At 42.4% G+C, this 19575-nt stretch overlaps 1 protein-coding gene across 5 annotated transcripts in view; it reads right to left on the reverse strand.

Annotated features, from left to right (window-relative positions):
- Positions 1 to 19575, reverse strand: part of LOC311042043 (polycomb protein SCMH1) — a 34019-nt gene that overhangs the window by 9333 nt on the left and 5111 nt on the right. For 3 of the 5 annotated variants that reach the window (XM_084052565.1, XM_084052566.1, XM_084052569.1), the window contains 8 exons: positions 18355 to 18425; positions 15608 to 15842; positions 13883 to 13971; positions 12429 to 12675; positions 4665 to 4912; positions 2637 to 2933; positions 1893 to 2019; positions 1153 to 1353 (listed from right to left, as the gene is read on the reverse strand). In XM_084052565.1, coding sequence (XP_083908691.1) covers positions 1153 to 1353; positions 1893 to 2019; positions 2637 to 2933; positions 4665 to 4912; positions 12429 to 12675; positions 13883 to 13971; positions 15608 to 15842; positions 18355 to 18425 — 1515 coding nt within the window. The remainder of the gene's footprint in view (positions 1 to 1152; positions 1354 to 1892; positions 2020 to 2636; positions 2934 to 4664; positions 4913 to 12428; positions 12676 to 13882; positions 13972 to 15607; positions 15843 to 18354; positions 18426 to 19575) is intronic. The other 2 variants (XM_084052568.1, XM_084052567.1) reach the window with 2 other exon arrangements.

A 19575-nucleotide genomic window follows, 5' to 3' on the forward strand; every position in this document is an offset into this window, starting at 1 on the left:
ATATATTATATTGATATTATAGCTATTTTCTCCAGCTCCCTGTGGTGCATGAACTATGATGGGTGTTCTGGGTGGGGTGTTCGTCATTGGGCCGGGACTGCAGGGCATGCTGCTGGAACATCGGGAAATCGAGTTTGGGGATAAGGTCAACATTCAAGATGTCTTCAGAGCTGTTGGGAGAATGCAACAGGAGCTTGTGCCTATAGAGGGAAAATAATTTGTTCCTGCAAATAACCGCCATCAGATTGAAAATTGCCTAGCCTTAATAATCCCCTCATGAGGACTGATAATGGTGCATCTTCAAAAAACAGAACCATACAAAGCATATTTGAAAACAAAAAGTTAATCTAAGGAGCAACTTTGTACTTGAATCTGCATGAACTATGATGGACCCACCACGCACAATAGTGGTGGTCCCCAGGTTGCTCTTAGTCAAGATGGTGGTCCCTGGGTCAAAATCAGTTGAAAACCCCAGCACTATGCAGTAAATCAACCATTTGATGATAGTACATTTTTGCAGCTAAATTATTGAGTAGCCTATAATTTAATAATTTAGCTGCACTGTCCCCACTGTACTTAATGTGAGATCCTGTTCCTGATCCTCAGAATGTAACAACATGTTAGGGTGCAAAAAGACATACAGTCGATCTGGGACATTTTATGATGTCAGAGCAGGAAGCAGAGAGCTGAATGACGCCCCTGCACTGATTTACATTCTAGTCAAATGTGTATTTAGGTAGTTCTATAATCTTAACTAGTAGTGGTTCTCAACATGTGGGTCGGGACCCTCAGGGGGGTCCCCACATGATGTTTTTTGGGGGGTCCCCAGATAACAGTGAAGTGAAAAAAAAAGAAAAGAAAAAAAAACATTACTGCACCAAAAGTAGTCAAAAACTATACTATAAAAACTGGTCAAACATTGGCCTATTTGTTAAATAATATAAGAAAGAGGCAAACATTGTGAAAATAACCGATCTACAAGCCCCCAAGTAGATCGGCTATTTTCACAATATTTATCTGTGGAACCGAGTCAAACAAATTGTAATGCCAATTCCAAGTGCTTGTCAGGGTGAAGGGGTCCCCAGTTTAAATATGATCATTCTGGGGGGGGCCGCGGCCTGAAAAAGGTTGAGCACCACTGATGTAACTGACCTGAGATGACCTCTCCGCCGTGGCCTGACTTGAGGCAGGAGAAGACCGTGGCCTGGTTGGGCGCACAGTCCACGCACGCCTGAACGCACTGCTGCAGCACCGAGGACGCCCGGCCCGGACCAAAGTGGTCCGGTAGCTGCTGGACCCGCCGCTGGTCCAAGTGGGGTCCCACCTTGCCGTACTTGTTCAGGTACACACATACTGAGAGGGGTGAGGGGGGCAGGGCAAAACAAATGTCACGTGTAGATCTTGTAGATCTGCTATTTTTGCCAAAAGACAATAGAATTGTAATACTAGTCATTAAGCTACTATAGACCGAAGTAATTAAAGCGGGTCATGTTTGCATTTGTAACAGCTGAAATCAATTCATCAGTATTCCGATATGAACCTGCGGGAGGCATTAAGTGAAGGTGGGTTCCGCATGTGGCCCCCGGGCCGCCAGTTGCCCATGTATGATGTGTATTGTACATGTGGGGGTCCTGTGGGTGCAGTGTACCTGTGGGGGCCTGTAGTGATGTGTATTGTACATGTGGGGGTCCTGTGGATGCAGTGTGTACCTGTGGGGGCCTGTAGTGATGTGTATTGTACATGTGGGGGTCCTGTGGATGCAGTGTGTACCTGTGGGGGCCTGTAGTGACGTGTATTGTACATGTGGGGGTCCTGTGGACGCAGTGTGTACCTGTGGGGGCCTGTAGTGATGTGTATTGTACATGTGGGGGTCCTGTGGATGCAGTGTGTACCTGTGGGGGCCTGTAGTGCAGAGTTGGGGATGGTAGCGTTGTCCAGGGGCACAGTGCTGGTGTCGGGCTCTGGGGTGCTGCTAGTGGGGGACGTGGGTACTGGGTTAGGGACCACCCGTGGTTTTCTCTGGACAAACACGCACACACACACACGCGCACGCGCACGCGCACACGCACACACACACACACACACAGATATTACAAAGTGTTCACATGTAACCGATTCGTTACCACACACATTTGATGCAAACATTAAGGGTGTGGGAAAAAATCGATTCGAATACGAATCGCGATTCTCATGTTGGACGATTCAGAATCTTTATTTATTTTTTATTTTTTTAGTATTAATGACATATAGTATAATGACATTTTTGAGAAGTGGCAGGTTCTGGGCTCAATCGGGGAAAAAACGATTTTGAATTAAAAAAAAAAAATGTTTTAATCGAGAATCGTTTTGAATCAGAAAAAGAAAGGTTTTGAATCGAGAATCTTTTTTCTTTTTTTTTTAATCGGGAAAAATCGGAATCCCCAAGAATCGTGAGATAGCAGAAGATTCACAGCCCTAGAAAACATACATTGATTACCTAAATACAAATCATACATTGTCGTGACAATAAATAGATGACAGACAAAGGATACTTTTCTTGTTATTTCATATCAAGGCTTTTGAGGCTAAACCCTGTGCTGAGGTGTATATTACTAAAGCAGGTATGTGTGTGTGTACATGAATCTGTATTTTTCTACCTTGCTGCCAGGTTTGGGCCCTCTTTTCTTTGGGATTTTGATGGGTTCTGTCTGGCTCTGGGCCTGCTGCAGAGCCACCCTCTGGGCCCAGTTGGCAGGCAGTCTGCCCCTGGGTCGCCCCGGGCCCGCCACCGGCCTACCCGGGCCTGCCACTGGCCTCCCCGGGCCCGTCACTGGCCTCCCCGGGCCTGCCACTGGCCTCCCCGGGCCCGTCACTGGCCTCCCCGGGCCCGTCACTGGCCTACCCGGGCCGGCCATGGCGCCCTCCAGCCAGCCAGTTCTCTTGGCCCAACCCATCTGTATATGCAGACAGCAGCAGAGACACAAAGGGAAAAGGTTATTGTGGTGGTAACGCTCATCTATTTTTGGCAAAAAAAAATAGAGGTTAAATAGTAACTAAACCCCACATCCAAACCTGTGTGAAGCCTGACCTCTAATGAAGATATCACATCACCTGGTACCAAAACCAGCCAAAGAAAACCGGTTCAGTACCTTACTTTTCTCCATTAGATTTGGGCTGGGCCAGTGTTGATTTCGTCGACTAAAACTGTGACGGAAAATGTTTGTCGACTACCTTTTTTCACTGATGAAAACTAAATAAAACTAAGCTTTGATGACTAAAAACTAAGACTGAATATATTGTCAATTTCGTCAACAAATAAAAACTAGACTAAAACGTTAGGGAGAGACTAGTGGAGAAGAGATCCAGTAGAACTAAAAGACAAGTCTTTTTATGTTTGGTTGCGCTCGGGTGTTGCGCTCTGAAAATAGCAGATCTACAAGCTCACAACGCGTCGCACTGCGACGCGTTGTGAGCTTGTAGATCGGCTATTTTCAGCATTCAACCAAGTGTAAATTCAGCTATTACTACGCCATCAAGGCACCGCCACAATACATTTTAGTCGACTAAATCAACTGTAGATTTAGTCGACTATAATCTGATGATATTTAGTCGACTATAACTAGACAAAAACTAAAACATTTCAGATGACTAAAAAATGTATGGAATTTGATTCAAAAGACTATGACTAAAACTAAATCAAAATTTGCTATCAAAATCAACACTGGGGCTGGGCAATATCTAATAAATATACATATCAAATGCTGGCATGTGGATAAAAGGAAGTTGCAAAGAAGAATTAGCTTTGTATGAATTCATTCCCCCACATCCAAAGATGATTATCACTTGTCAAGGATCAACGTTGAGATTCACAGTATGCAAACTATTGTCACTGGCTGATTAGAGTGCCCAGGCGTAATGTCAAGCATAACACAGATTCAAGGCTCGGAATTTAGTTACTTTTTAATGAAGATGGAATATTATGCAGCCAGCAAAGGGCAACATGAAGTCTATAAAAAATGTTTCCTGGCAACAAGACGTTTACATGGAATTTAAAGCTGGCATTCAGAGGCTATCACGTGGGAGGAGCTGCCGTCAATCTGAACAGCTGGAAAATATTTCCCTGGTATTCCGTCTAAATTTTGTCAAACAACAGAACGCAAGAAGATACTGTAAATTCACTCATCACGTCAAACATATGTTGGCAATACAATGCAAATGACACACATAATTAACCATAATTAACTATTATCAATTTTGGGTTAAAGGGATAGTTCACCCAATTTTTTTCTTCTATCGATTAGTCACCCCATGGAGACTTGAATTCATGGATATTTTTTTGTTTTTGTCGCATTCCTAAGCCAATAATTTGATGACCAGCGGACCAGTAGGCAGCGGTTCCGGCAAGAGACACAAAGGAGACTCTATATGTCTCCTCCTGGAACTGCTGCCGGTCATCAAATTATTGGCTTAGGAATGCGACAAAAACAAAAGAATGAATGAATTTAAGTCTCCATGGGGTGACTAATCGATAGAAAAAAAGTAATTTTGGGGGTGAACTATCCCTTTAAGCTATGGTTAATGGTTACACGTAAGTTCTGTGGCAAATAGAAGCAGTGAAACACAGGGCACTTTTGGGCTATTTTGTACCAATGCATTGTGGCACAGAAGGACCAGCAAGGACTTACCTTGCTGCCAGGCTTAGGGCCTCGTTTCTTGGGGATCTTGATGGGCTCCAGGCCCTTGCCCGGCTGTGTGCTCTGCGTTCCTACCGCAGAGCCCTTGTTCTGAGCCCAGGGCCCCGTCAACTTAGTTTTCCTTCGGCCCGGCTTGCGTCCCCTCTGGCCCGGGGGTCTCCCCACCGTGGGGGTGGGGTGCATCGTCGGGCTCTCCACAGTCCCGTCTGTCAAGGCCCCGAGGCTCTTAGGTAACACTACTAAACAGAAAGATAGAAGCACAAAGACCACGGAGGAGACATGGGTGAGACATAGTAACAACCAATGACAAAGAACATATGAAATGTTGCAGTGCAGTGTAACTAATAGAATGAATAGTTATAGAACATAGGCATTAGCAACAGTACTAGTGGCACATATTGCTTTAATTGAAAACGGTCATGTTGAGTATGACAACTCCAATAAAATGGTAATTACAATCATACTACACAGCAAAATAATATAAATGATAATTTTTGTCAAACCTGAACTGGCATTTTTAGCCAGGCTGACACTAAACAATAGAGGTGTAACGATATAGTAACTGCATCGAAAAATATTTTTGAATTTTCAACGATCTACTATATCGATATGCAAACAGCTATATCATATCGTCTTGCAATAATCGACAGAATCACTGTGTTCACTTATTTATATCCATAATAATATTTTTTTCCTCTTAAGAAACCTGCGCTATATCCACACGTTTCACACAGATACATTATTTTTGCTAAATAGTTCCTGTATCGATTTTAAATAATTGAATCGTATCATATTGTATCGCCATGAATGAACCAATATCGTCCATGTATCGTATCGTCAACCATGTATCGTGATGTGTATCGTATCGCTGTTAACACATTGATTGCCTAGATCGAGTTAACTCGATATTAGAATCCATCGCTTGATTGCCTAGATCGAGTTAACTCGATATTAGGTATTTTCATTGGTTTAATGAAATCTGTGATCGCGCGGGTCTGTTTATTTCTCATCAGCACTTTCGTTTTCCACTTACGTCACACTCACCCGGAGCCGGATGTATAACGCAGATTTCGTTTCTGGGGTCACATTGTTTTTCTCCGGTCATTTTCGGCCAGAATAGGGAAAAACACGTTTTTTCACACGGTATAAAAAACGAACGGACAGCTGAACTTCTATTTTCTTTGGTCCGGGTGACTAACAGTCATCGTCGTCGTGTAATCACATCGTTTTCAGGCCGATCCGGGGATCAGGGATTGTCGAAAACATAACATCCGGTGAATGACCGGATGTGACGTGGGCCTGTTTGGGAGGGGGCGAGCGAGGTGATCAATGTGTGGATTTGCTGCTCTCTACTGGTGGAACTGTCGCAGTGCTTAAAACCAATCAGAGAATTTATTTGAATGAAAAATTACAAAATAAAATGTTTTAAAAACACGCAAATTGCTGGCACAGGGGTGAGTACATTATGAATAAACTCTGGCAGTCAATGTGTTAAAATGTAGCGTTACACCCCTACTAAACAATTATTTCTGGACACAATTGCTCAAACATTTAAATTGTAATTTGCACCCACACCCACAGAGCTTGCACAAGCAACAGTGACTGGTTTGCATATAATAACCACGCTTAACCCACCACACACGCGACGGCGGCAGCAGCAACAACTATTGGCTCATTCAACCACTCAGAGGTGTTGTAAAGAGCAGAGTATTGTATGAGGCGTAACGCTTGCATATCGTAGGATGAATGACATGCTGAACGTTGCATCCAGACACAGCCTTTTGTGTGCTGAAGGCTGTAATGACCCAGTTTGCTTTCAGCTGGAAGGAACAAAAGAGGCAGCTTGTGTTACACGCGAAACAAACACAAGCACGCATACGGTATTACGGGTCTCATGTGTTACACACTTTCACTGCATAATAAGTTATACAATACATCGGGGAATAATTATCGAAAGACAGAGAGAGCTAGACAAGAGACAGGAATGGGAACAAAATGCTTACACACATGCACACACGCACACACGCGCACACACACATACACACACACACACACACACACACACACACACACACACACACACACACACACACACACACACACACACACACACACACACACACACACACACACACACACACACACACACACACACACACACACACACACACACACCTGATCTAGGTATACTAATGTTATGCATAATTCCCTTATTGGTAAGCTACCTCCTTAAAGGCCAACTTTGTTTTTTTACAACAAGGGTTATTTTAGAGCAGATTCACGTTTTGGCCTATACTGTTCAAGAGTTATAGGCCAAAACGTGAATCTGCCTGTTACAGCGCCACCATGAGGCTGATTTGAAAAATGTCGGGTGGCATTTCTTCCTTGGCCTAGTGGGGATGTGCGTACAAAGTTTCACAGGAATCGGAGGCTGCGTTCATGACAATTTACCAATGGACCGAATGCCCCCCCCCCCCGGTTAAAAATCACTAGAATCACTATAACGATAGAAAGCAATACATTATTTTTTTTGAACACTCATCTTTTAATTATTATCATTACAAACCAATAAAATAACCCTGGTTGTAAAAAAACTAAGTTGTCCTTTAAACCTTGTTGAAATGTAATTCTGGAACCTACATGACTCGTTCTAATGATTCCCTCGCTCTTAAAAGTCTCCACAAGCTTGCATTGAACTTGGTAAAGCGGCATTCTCCTTTGATGCCCCTAGCTCTTTGGAATGTCCTCCAACTACAGATTAAGGTTCTTCCCTCTCTGGCAGTTCAGTTCAGGGCTGCTTTCAAGCTGTAACTGTTTTAATGTAATGCTATTTTTCTGTGATTGATAATGTTTGTTCTTTTGCTTGTTTTAAAATGCCCTGTAATCTCGACGATATTGGAAATGAAGCGAAACCTCAACTGCCTTTCCGAAGGTTTGAAATGAAACAAACACAAATTAGTAATTTGTTTTTCCTGTCTTTCCTTTTGCATCTTATGTTTTGTTATTATCCAAACAAAGTTCAGAGTAGCAGAGACAGAGAGACAGCAGTACATGGACTGCCTTGACATACTTTCTTCGTCGTCTCAGTTTATTAAGACAGTCTGTCATCATGGCTACAGAGGCCCCTGAGACCACTGACTGTACAACACACTGAATGAGATGTGTGTCTGCAACATAAAGACAGGAGAGAGAAAGGGAGTTCTGTCTCCGCTTCCATAGTGTTAAGCTGTAGATTCAGGCTTTTGCAGTTGTTCTAATACTGGCCTTAGAAATGAGTGATACGTTGGCATTGTTTTGCACATTACACCATAGATCACAAATCTTAGGCTTTTCAAAAAGTCTAAATTCAGAAGGTGGCTCAGAGTATGGTTCATTTGAACGTGCTTTGCAGCGCACTTTATTGTCCAATATGAATAGGGATGACTTCTCGGTTATTTTTCAATGTAAGTAAGGGTGAACATTAAGAGAAAGTGCTCTCAGGAAATTCAGACCTGGTCATTGCAAATCATTCTTGCTTTGTTTTAATACACCATATCTGGACAATTGAGACAGTGTCCAAATAACTGTCTTTCATATAATTGGAACATAGAATAATTAACTCTGTATGTATTATTGAAAATAATATTACTGTCTCTCTAGCATTCATTATATTGTCCTTTGAGACAGACTCCATGAATCTGGTAGTCCAAGTAGCTGTAAACCAACTGTAATATTTATTTGCAAATACTGCCTGACCCATGCTTTTAACTACTAAGTCTTGTATTAAAATTACATAATAATATAGGTTCCATGTGTCACTTAAAAACCATGGAATGATGGGTTTGCTGGAGTAGAATGACGAAAGCTCGTCAGTCAGAGTTCCTCGGTCATAACGTCTGGCCTGATGGTTCAAAACAGATCAATAGTTTCAGCAGAGGATTACCTGACTCGGTTCAACAACAGGCCCACGTCTTTTAGCTTCACCTACGTCTGACTGTCGGCTGCTTTTGACATCAAGAAGCGTAAATTCAGACCCATAGCAGCCATAACAGGGCTGAGTAACGAGAGATAGAAGTGTGGGCGGAATGTGGATAGAAATGTACACCATAAAAAAAGCATAATAAAGTGGTGAGCGGCTGACAGCCGTGAGACGGCGCACAAAATGTATCTCGCAACCTCCCACCCATGATGCTTATGCTGAAATGAATCTAAATGACAACAGCTAACATTGAGGTGGAACAGCATTTTTACATCGTCAGCCATATCAAAATCACAGGTAATAGCGACCACGAGCGAGAGAAGAAACACATTAACCACGATAATTGCTCATAATTGAACAGTGGGCTAAACTATGCAGTCAAACTCGTTTGTCTAGCTAAATTGATGTAAAGCTATTTCAGCATGAATAGCCAGCATGCATGGTAACATAATATGCAACATACCGTATATACACCACAGTATATACATCATGAACCTACAGTACTGTATATGGAAGACATTACTTTACTTACATAAGGCAAGGCCAGCTAGTCACTTTGCACGTGCAAGCCTATGGAACATAAACACCACCCCCCCTGTCTTTCTCTCCTTCTCTCTCTCGCACGCACACACACATGCACACCCTCACACACAGAGTTGTGTATATAGACTAAGCTGCAGAGGTATTTGTCCTGGATCAACCCCTGGACAGATTTACGAGAGAAGCGTCTGCAGCCATTAACACATGCCTTGTGGCCTGTGCGGCCGTGTGCTTTTAAAATACAGTGCATGTATTGAAACACACATGGACGCACAAATCAATGAATGCACAACCTAGAGACTGCAAGCTATACTGCTGCTTTTTGGCGAGCGGAGGAGAAACCCGGTCAACGGTGCAGGTTGAAAACTGCAACCCTTTGATCCTCGGCACCCGGGATGAATTCTGTTTTTTAACCCATTCAATCTGGAGAAAAGCATCCGTGTCACTTTAGATTTTAGCTATATATCGTCTCTGTTGGGTGGAAACCGCCAAATAGGGCTGTCACGATTACAAATTTAAGTTGACGATTAATTGTCACTCAAACAATTGTTGAAAAATGTTGTTGAAAATTAATGGAACATTATGAATAAAAATTACATTTCTGTTTGGCTTTTAGCCTTCGTAATCAAAAGTTGCACAGGGGTAGATATGACAAATAACACATATTTAATGACTTTATACTTAAAAATAAACATTAATAGTGGAAATAGCCGATCTATAAGCTCAAAACGCGTCGCGTTTTGAGCTTATAGATCTGCTATTTCCACTATTTTTGACATTTTTTGAAAATATATGACATTCCTTTACATGGAATTGATTACAATTATGCAAAAATAATTGCGATTATATAAAATAATTGCCTATCTGTCGGGTGGAAACCGGCAAAACAGTTACTTTTCAGTAATTCAAATTCAGAAGTAGCAAAAGTAGCAGATCCACAAGATCAAAAAGCTTGTGAATCTGCTAATTTCGATGCTTTTGTGTGACGCTGTAGCATGATCAAGTAGGGCGTTAATTTACGAAGAATGCAAAAAAGTTAAAATATGGAGATAAGAGGTTTCTGCAAGCGATACATAAGCAACAGAGGTTTTTCAGAAAACTGTTAGGATTTAGAAGAAGGCATTAGAATCGGTTCTTAATGGGTTAAAAAAAATGCCTAGAAGGTGGAAGGTTAAACATCTGCAGGACACATGTTGATCTATGGGGAGAAAAAAAAGGTATGTAAAACACAAGCACACACAAAAAACCCTCGAGAGAATCATAACTCTTGTTTTTCTTTTTAGCTCTGCCGAAGAGCAGCACCGAGTTCATTGGGTTCACCAGAGGATTCATGTTACACGGTTTAGACGGCTTTCTACAAAAGAGGTTTGAAACCCGACGGCATTCAATATAAGACTCTCTCCCCGTCTCTCTCCCAAGTATTTCTACTCACCTCTCTCTCTTCTCCGCGTGACAAGGCAAACGCTTCGGCTTTCTGTGCACACAGCTGTCCTCTCCTTCACCCGCACCTCCACTTACTGCTCTTCCACTCTTCCTCTGGCCTTGCTTGCTCCTCCTCCTCTCTCTTTTCCTTCCTCCCTCCCTCCCCTCCCTCCCTCCACGCTGACAAGACAATGTAAACAATCCGCCTTGTCGCGGCATACTTCTCCCTCTCTCTTTCTCTTCCGCCTTTCATTCCTTTTGCCTTGCCTCCGGGGGTGTCTACTCACAAGTGTTTGTCTTTTCTTTCCTTTTTTTTGCCAGGGTGCCAACACGGGGCCCCTATAGAGGGGGCACCCGGGCTCACTTCAAACCGCCTCCCTCCCACACCCCCGACTGTTGCCAACTGGGTGAGTGCCAGGCACCTCATAAGAACGGGCAGCGGAGGACACGTCCTCCCTTTCCCCTCCTTTCGCTGTTTCCTCTACTCCTTCACATCCTGCCCCCCCTTACTACACACACACACACACACACACACACGAACATTAACTTTCACGGAGCGGGTCTCTCTCTCATACTTAATCAGTTGCTCTAGGTTACAATGTTTGTTTGGCTGGCTACCACAACAGAGTGAGGCTACACAACCAACGTCCTTGTTTGTTACAAACTCAAGATAATATCACAAGCCAGAACTGACAATGGATCATGCAGTTGTTGCATAAGATCCTGCTTTGAACAAACTCAAACACATACCATGAAACATACTCCTGTAAGTCATTTTGATACAGTGTGTCATGGTAGCTACCTGCGGGGAATGTTTATTTTTCACACAGCACTCTGATTTAAGAGCAAAGATTACAAAAGCATACAACTGAATGTGTGTGAATGTAACGCACATTGCAAAGCAATTTGGATAAAGGCGCTATTTAAATGCACCAGTTACCATTTATCATTGAGCAATGAGATCTAAAATGCACACCCTTGCATGAGTACTATAAATAACTTAACTTTATCTGGCTATGCAATAGTTCTGAGGAGAGAAATGGTATGTTTTGGTCAACTATTACCACAGCGACAAAAATTACATTCTGACAAGATGACGACAGAGAAATGTCGATATAAAATCAGAGTTTTACTTTTAATAATCAAATATCTGTTAAACTGTTTTGAAAGGCTGACAAAAATAATGACATAATGAAACTAGAAAAAGTGCTCCTCGGAGGTGAAAAGGGTGGCATTTGTTCCTCATGTCTAGTGGGAATGTGCGTGCACATTTTCACGGAAATCGCACGCTGCGTTCATGATTTGAGACCTTTTGTTGAAAACGGAACAATCCTGCAAACTTTGGAAGCCAACCTTAGCCAATCAGGATGGAATATGAAAATCGGACAGATCTGTCTTGATCACATGACTATAGATACTGTATACCGATTTCCGTGATGTTTGCTGTAGGAGTAATATAAAAAAATGGGTTTTGCACAAATCGGCCTCCTGGTGGCGCTATAACAGGCCCATGTGAAAGATTTGGGGCAGAGGTTCTGAATTGGCATCCAGGGAGTGTGTGTGCACAGTTTCACAGCGACCGGGCCAACGGTGCCGAAGATTAGCTGCTTGTGGACGGACAGGACACACGGACACACGGACGAACGGACGGACCGGGGGTAAAACATACTCTCTCGCCATGCCTTTCGGCCTAGCGGAGACAATAATACATTTTACAACCCTAACCCTAACAGCCTTTACAGACATCCCAGTTGCTCCGAACCGCGCCAAAACCCTCAATTGCTGCGCCTATTTTAAGCAGCTATGGATAATGGAATTGTGTAAAATATCCAGACCTTTGGTGCCAGGCGGTTGCAGATTGTCTCCAGTGAGGCTACACCAGCCCACGGGGAATATGTCTCTGGAGTCGTAGCGGCAGTAGTAGTCGAAGGCCCCCCGCCAGCCGTCAAAGGTGACCTGCACCTCCACGCCGCGCAGGGCGCCCACCGTGGCCGGGCAGATGAAGTGGGGGTTCTTGCGGTCCACGGCCTCCAGCTTCATGCCCACCTGGAAGGAGTTCTGCTCCGGCACGGGCGGTTCCTGCTGGGGAGCAGTGTGGCAGAGGGTGGGGAGAGGTAGGGGATGGGAATAACGGGACAGGTTTGCAACTGGTTAGCGGACATCATTACCTGGTTAATTAATGGTTAGTTAACCCATTGAGACCTGAAGCCGATTCTACATGTCTCCTAAATCTCAACAGTTTTCTGAAAAACGTTTGTTTCTACAGTATATCAGTGGTGCTCAATCTTTTTCATGTCAAGGACCCCCAAAATTATATGTATTTGGCCGCGGGCCCCCATCAAAATGTTTTGTTCCAGGGACCCCCAGAAGCAAAGATTTGAGTTAAAAAATGTTTGCTTTAAAAATATATATATTCAAAGATTTGCACACATTTTCACGATTTTTCAAAAATAGCAGATCTACAAGCTCATAGCGCGGCACTCGGTGCCGCGCTATGAGCTTGTATATCTGCTATTTTTGAATAGCCCAAAGTGTAAAATAATGCTTTTTTTTAGCTCAAATCTAAAAATGGCACAGTTCCAGGTCTTAATGGGTTAAGGATCTTTGCAAATTGCAACATCCAACATGACAAATAAAAAGTGGTGGGCATAATAATAATAATACAATTGGCCTAAACAGTGTGTCATACCCTTCGAGGCTCATAAAATGTGGTAGCATACACAGATGGATATCAACAGAAAAATAAATGACATTGACTTTAACTAAACTATCCCATTTTTACACACCATCTTGTCCCTTGCATGAACATGGACATGAATGTAGTTTGCCTGTTTCATCTACAAGGACGCATGGGAGCATGTGTTCTTTCATCACATGTTCGGCGTGCTCATAGTTACTTGGGTCAAGATAAAGAAGTTGGTGTCAACGTATGAGTGAATGTATGAACAGTAGTACTGCAACTACCCATTAGTTTCTTAGCGTGTATTTTATCATTTACTTTTTCGATTAATTGAATAATCGAGAAGTGCGTGTTGATCATTAATCGATTATTTGATTAAATTATCAATAATATCCCATATTTCTTATAATCTATGAAATCGATTAGTTTGATTAACTGTTGAGAATGAACATAAATCAACACTCAAAGCATCTGAACAAAACAAGCAGCTATTGTGGCCAGTGGATAAACACGATGACTTCCTTTACCCAATCTGAAGTGAGACGTTATGCTATTTCATGGATGTGTGAGCGTTGCTGCGTGCGGAGCTCGTGAGCCTTGTACAGCTACCTTGTGAAAGATGCGTGAGGGGGCCATCTCAGCCCCGTTGAGGGTCTTCAGCAGGAACATGGGCCAGGAGGATGCATTGAGACGGAAGCCTGGCCAGAGGACATAAGGTTGTTCAAGGGGTTAGCAGCCAGTGGTAGAAGAAGTACTCAGATCTGTTACGTCTGTTAAGTCAGTGTTAGTTCTCAAACTTTGATATATATATATTTGGCCGCGGACCCCTATCTGAAAACATTTTCTGCCAGGTACCCCCAGAAGTGAAGATTTGTTGTGCTGTGAGCTTGTATATCTGCTATTTTTGAATAGCCAAAGTATAAAGTATGCGTACTTTACCCATATTTTACAATTATTGTGACACTATATTAACACATTTTGCTGGGGACCACCTGGTACCCCCCCCCCCCCCCCCAAGGACACCTTGGGGTCCCCCGGAGCCCACTTTGAGAACCAATGACTTAAGTAAATGTAACAATACCACAAGCAAAACATGTGTATTCAAACTATTACTTGAGTAAAAGTACACACGAAATTGGCATCAAAATGTCAAGCGTGCGTGCGTGCGTGCGTGCGTGCGTGCGTGCGTGCGTGCGTGCGTGCGTGCGTGCGTGCTCACACACACACACACACACAAAGATAAGGGTTAGTGACATTTTATGTTTTCAAAACATCACAACCTTGATGTTGAACCAAAAACATGGGCTTCAGGAATTTAAAGGCCAACTCTAAAACCACCTTTTCAAGCGAGTAAATCATGTACTGTGCCACTTCATAATGCAATTGGCTCTGGTGCCAATCTCAACTCGAGTGTTCATTGCAAAGGTGCCCTCTGTGGGTTGAACAAATGTGGTGACTTTGCGCTGCAATCCATGCCTCTTGAGCACAGTCCAATGTCATACCACCTTGGCTTCTCAATGAGTGCTCTTTCTCATTTAAGGGCTCCCAGGCCATACATAAAATATACATTAGAATTCATTCTACTGTTCTTTAAAATTATCATTAAAACTACCGTTTTTGCCCATCTCTCATACCTCTCTCTCTCTCTCTCTCTCTCTCTCTCTCTCTCTCTCTCTCTCTCTCTCTCTCTCTCTCTCTCTCTCTCTCTCTCTCTCTCTCTCTCTCTCTCTCTCTCTCTCTCTCTCTCTCTCTCTCTCTCTCTCTCTCTCTCTCTCTCTCTCTCTCTCTCTCTCTCTCTCTCTCTCTTATACACACACACATCCATTAAATTGGGGCAGAGTGACAATGCAATCTGAGATGGACAATGAAAGACCAAGTAATATCCCCCACAAAGTGTCTGACACATGCAGAGGAAGCTGAAACTATATGCATCATGTAGTAAACGTCTTATTCTGGACACTTAAAACACTGACTTGACGGCAGTCAGAGAACTCCAGAGCAATACAGTCTGTTCTATTGGGTCAGATAATGAGCTCTGAAGGCACTCAAGGCAGCACACAGCATAACAAAACAAAAACCTAAGCTTGTTTATGGCAGAGGCCCTGTTATATTGACCTAAAGCTGCATACTACACAGCGCTCCTGTTTGTTTCCAGTTATTTATGGGCACAGTTATCAAACTCCATGGGATTGGGCCATAGCAGGTTAATTCACTGACATCTTGTGGTCGACATGGGAAATGCTGAAACAGCTAAGATAAACAATGTCCCCTCATGGCAATGCTGTTATTTCTACAAGAACATGGATGTGTGTGTGCGTGCTTGCATGTACTCACCCAGCGGTGGCTGCAGCATGCCCCCGTTCTTCTCGCAGTTGCCGATGGGCTGGATCTCGGAGGAGTCCACCAGGCGCCAGAAGTCGTTCTTGTTGTCGGAGCCGTCCAGCCGCAGGCGCAGCCGTGAGCCCGTCAGGCCGACCACGGTGGCGATGCAGGTGGAGGTGGTGTTCCGTGGGTCCTGGGCCTCCAGCTTCATGCCTGCCTTGAACTCGTTCACCGGTGGCGTGGCGCTCTGGGATGGCGGGGGTTAGAAGAAGCGGTGAGACGATTAGGAGAGAATGAAAACAATGGCCTATCTGAGGCCAACCACTTAAGACAGTTTCCCCCGGAGAAAAAGAAACGTTTAGGCATATGGCTGCACAGTAATGACTAAAATGATAACCGCAATCATTTTTCCCAGAGTGTGGTCATGATTATTAATCATAATCGTTAGACTAGGGAAATTATTTGAATGTACTTCTTTCTCTCTCACTATATACTACAGCGGATGTGATAAAGTGATCAATGGGATTATTTCTTCCATAGTGTGGTCATGCTTATTAATCATAATCGTTACTCAATGATTCAGGGAAATTATTAGAATATATTCTCTCTCTATAAACTATACAGCAGATGTTCAAAGCTAAATTCAATGCGCCTCAATGGTTAATGTGCGTATATTTTCTATGATTATTAATCTATTAAAATATGAATATGTAATTATACATTACATTATACATAAATATGTTTTATCGACCCTTTCCACAGGTGTGGCATCGCAGATTGATGACAGCTGCAGTTAATTGAATGAATAACTAATCTGTTTGATTTAGAGCAGAGGTTTTCAACTGGTGGTCCGTGAAGATATTTCATGTGGTACCAGTACCTGGTCATCCATTCAGTAATGTATAAAGTGAAGATTTTGTTTCTGTTCATCATTTTATTTTGTTTTATTTTGGAGAAACTTAGTAATTTAATTTGTGTGATATGAGGACAGTGGAATTAAAAACATTATCGTGGTCATTGGAGGAGGCTTGTGTTTCAATTCCAAAAGTAGCTTTACTACAGAAGAGGATCAGCTCATTGTCCACAGACTCTTTCAAGAGACACAGTCCCTTGTGAAGTTCTGGATGAGTTTTTAGACAGTAAAAGCTCAATGTAATTTACCTATCTCAACGATGTATTTCTGCGAGAGTGGTATTGCCACACTGGCATACCTGAAGAATATTAGTATTATATACAGTAACAGTATTGTGTACAGGGAAAGGATGGAGCCAGAAAATGACATGAGACTCTGTCCCTGACCACCACTATAGCCAAGAAAAGACAGACATGAACCACCTGTAATCATGCAATGGACCATTAGTGGTCCATGGACCACTACCTGAGAAACAGTGCACTAAATGACCTGGTGACCTAAGATGACGAGTCAATGAAGTCAGTTACTGGGAAGGTCAAGAAATTCCACAGAGAAGGGAGTTAGAATCTCCAGAAGGGAAAGTGTCTTCATTATTAGGAAATGTGGCCATTTAATGGCATGTGTTTGCTCACTCATAAATGTTACAAATCAGTATAGTATCAGTTAATATGAGTTTAATATGGAATGTTGGATAAAGTAAGAGGAATAGATCAGTGGTTGGTTCTCAACCTTTTTTGAACTCTGGACCACTAGCATATTTCCAGCAATCTTCAAGGACCACCCCAATCCACCGTTAACTAATCTTAGCCCACATATCCCCAGATTCCCCATCCAACACAACAGTGGTCCCCAGGTTGATTCTTAGTCACGGTGGTGGTCCCTGGTTCACAATCAGATGAAAACCCCTGATTTAGAGCAAAGAGCAGGCACTGAAAATAGTCAATAGTATTGTCAATGCTTGCTAAATGGTACACCAAAATCACAAGTACCCACTCTTAATCATATTACTGTAGCTGCAGCTGTTTTTACCCTGCTATAACACATCTGTTAAAATAGTCCATTGCCTCCTGCCTAATTGTTAACCCATTAAAACCAGGAAAGCATTCGTATCATTTTAGATTTTGAAGAGTTTTGAAAAATCTTGAAAGTGTGAGAACTACTGATTTAGAAGGCATTTGTAGAATCGGCCTCAGGTCTGAATGGGTACAAAAACAATTCAAGAATGTGTGTCTCCCCATCTCCAGTACAGTGACCACTGACCAGTAGAGATTGGGTGTTCATCTCCAGGACAGTGACCAGTAGAGATTGGGTGTTCATTTTTAGAGCGCGGCCGATGCCAGATTTTTGGATCTGATGCCCATCCCAATCCCTGATCCTAGACCCCTGATGACGGGTGTTTGGACCGATATGTAGTCATAAGGTGAAAAATGTTCTGATCAATTTTTAAAAAAACATATAGATTTGATTAAAGTTTGTGTTTTGAAACATTTAAATTATACGCAAAAAAATATATAAACACAAATACATTTTTACTTAACCACTTATGACTTATTCAAAGATTCAAGATCAAGGTCAACAAAACAAAAGCTCACAATGCATCACAACAAAACACGTTGTAAGGTTGCAGATCGGCAATTTTTTTTTAAATGTTATCCTATAATGACATGACCAAAATAGGGACACCAGGTCCCTTGTACGTCATCATGGCCTTTGTACACTTAGCGGTTAAACATCGGGATACATCGTCTGAATAATTACTGATACCCATGTCATCAAAAATGGTCAAATAATGGTCAACGTATGGGGCCAAACCGATGCCTCGGTCTGGCTCTAGTAGTTCATTCACCTGTCTGAAGCAGGAGGCAGGTGCAGCACTGGCTCCAGTCTCCTTCAGGTATTTCTCCCAGCTGAAATGACCTGCAGGGTCAAACGGATGAGCACAAGATGGGCTGAATCATGTTACAGTACAATGGAGTACAGGTGTGTAAACCTTGTGTGTTCAAAACTGTTACTTTTAAGGAAATGGAAAAAGGAACATGTGTTCCAGTGGATCCAGTGTAGTTATTATTTAGTCACAAGCTCTTGTTAATTGGTTCAATATTTATAAAAACCCAGAAGCTTACATGGTGAGCTTGTAGATCGGATATTTTTTTCTACTTTTGCAAAACATTCTTGTACGCCGAAGCATTAATTTACAAAGAAAACATGGAGACATGTAGAGGTTTCTGTCTGACAGCAATGACATTTAAAACACTATACTATTGTAGGGTAAAAGATGACCTTGCAAGACAGTAAAGGCTGCAGCATACTCCAACCAAACAAGAACTTTGTGCTGCTTTGACAAGACAATAAGAACAAAACTCAGAACAAAAAAGTCTGAACAAAAATCATAACGGACGTCATAACAGAACGTCGTTAAGTGCCATGCTGACGTTCTGTTCAGCAGCTCTTGCAGCTCCAAGATTTTCTAACTAGCCGAACACCACAGCTAGCCGGTCTAAACCTTCAGAACACAGAGCCTGTAGTATATATTTTATATATACTGTACGTATAAAATTGTGTTGTCCTCTAAGAACTTTGTTTGATTTAGCAAGCCTTGCTGAAAAGGTTTGCTGTCGTTTGGAGAAGGCTGCAGCCTTAAGAGTTTGCGTTTTGTCTTTTAGAGATTTGTAATTGAAATTTGACATACCGGTAAATTGTTAACTTGTGCAATTTTCCACCACAGGAAAGAAATTGAGACATAATAAGATAACTGAGGCAATTACTCAGGCGTTTCGCCCCAACAATGCATGTCAGTGCTTGAGTGTAAGGGCTGCAACGACTAAACTAATCAATTCAATCAATTATAAAAATAAATAATCAATTTAATAAAATAATATATTTTCATTTAATGTATTTCTTTGCTGGTGAAAGTTACAGGAGTGCATATGATGTGTGATGAAACTTTCATTTGCTTGTCACTTCACCTTTGCACGCAAGGGAAAGGGACAGTCAGTTATTAAACATTATTTAGCGTGTGTCCGATTATTATTATAGCCTTGAGTACTTGTGAGATATCTACAGATAA

Source organism: Gymnoscopelus microlampas (assembly GCF_963454915.1).
Source record: "Gymnoscopelus microlampas genome assembly, chromosome: 3".
Taxonomy (NCBI): Eukaryota; Metazoa; Chordata; class Actinopteri; order Myctophiformes; family Myctophidae; genus Gymnoscopelus; species Gymnoscopelus microlampas.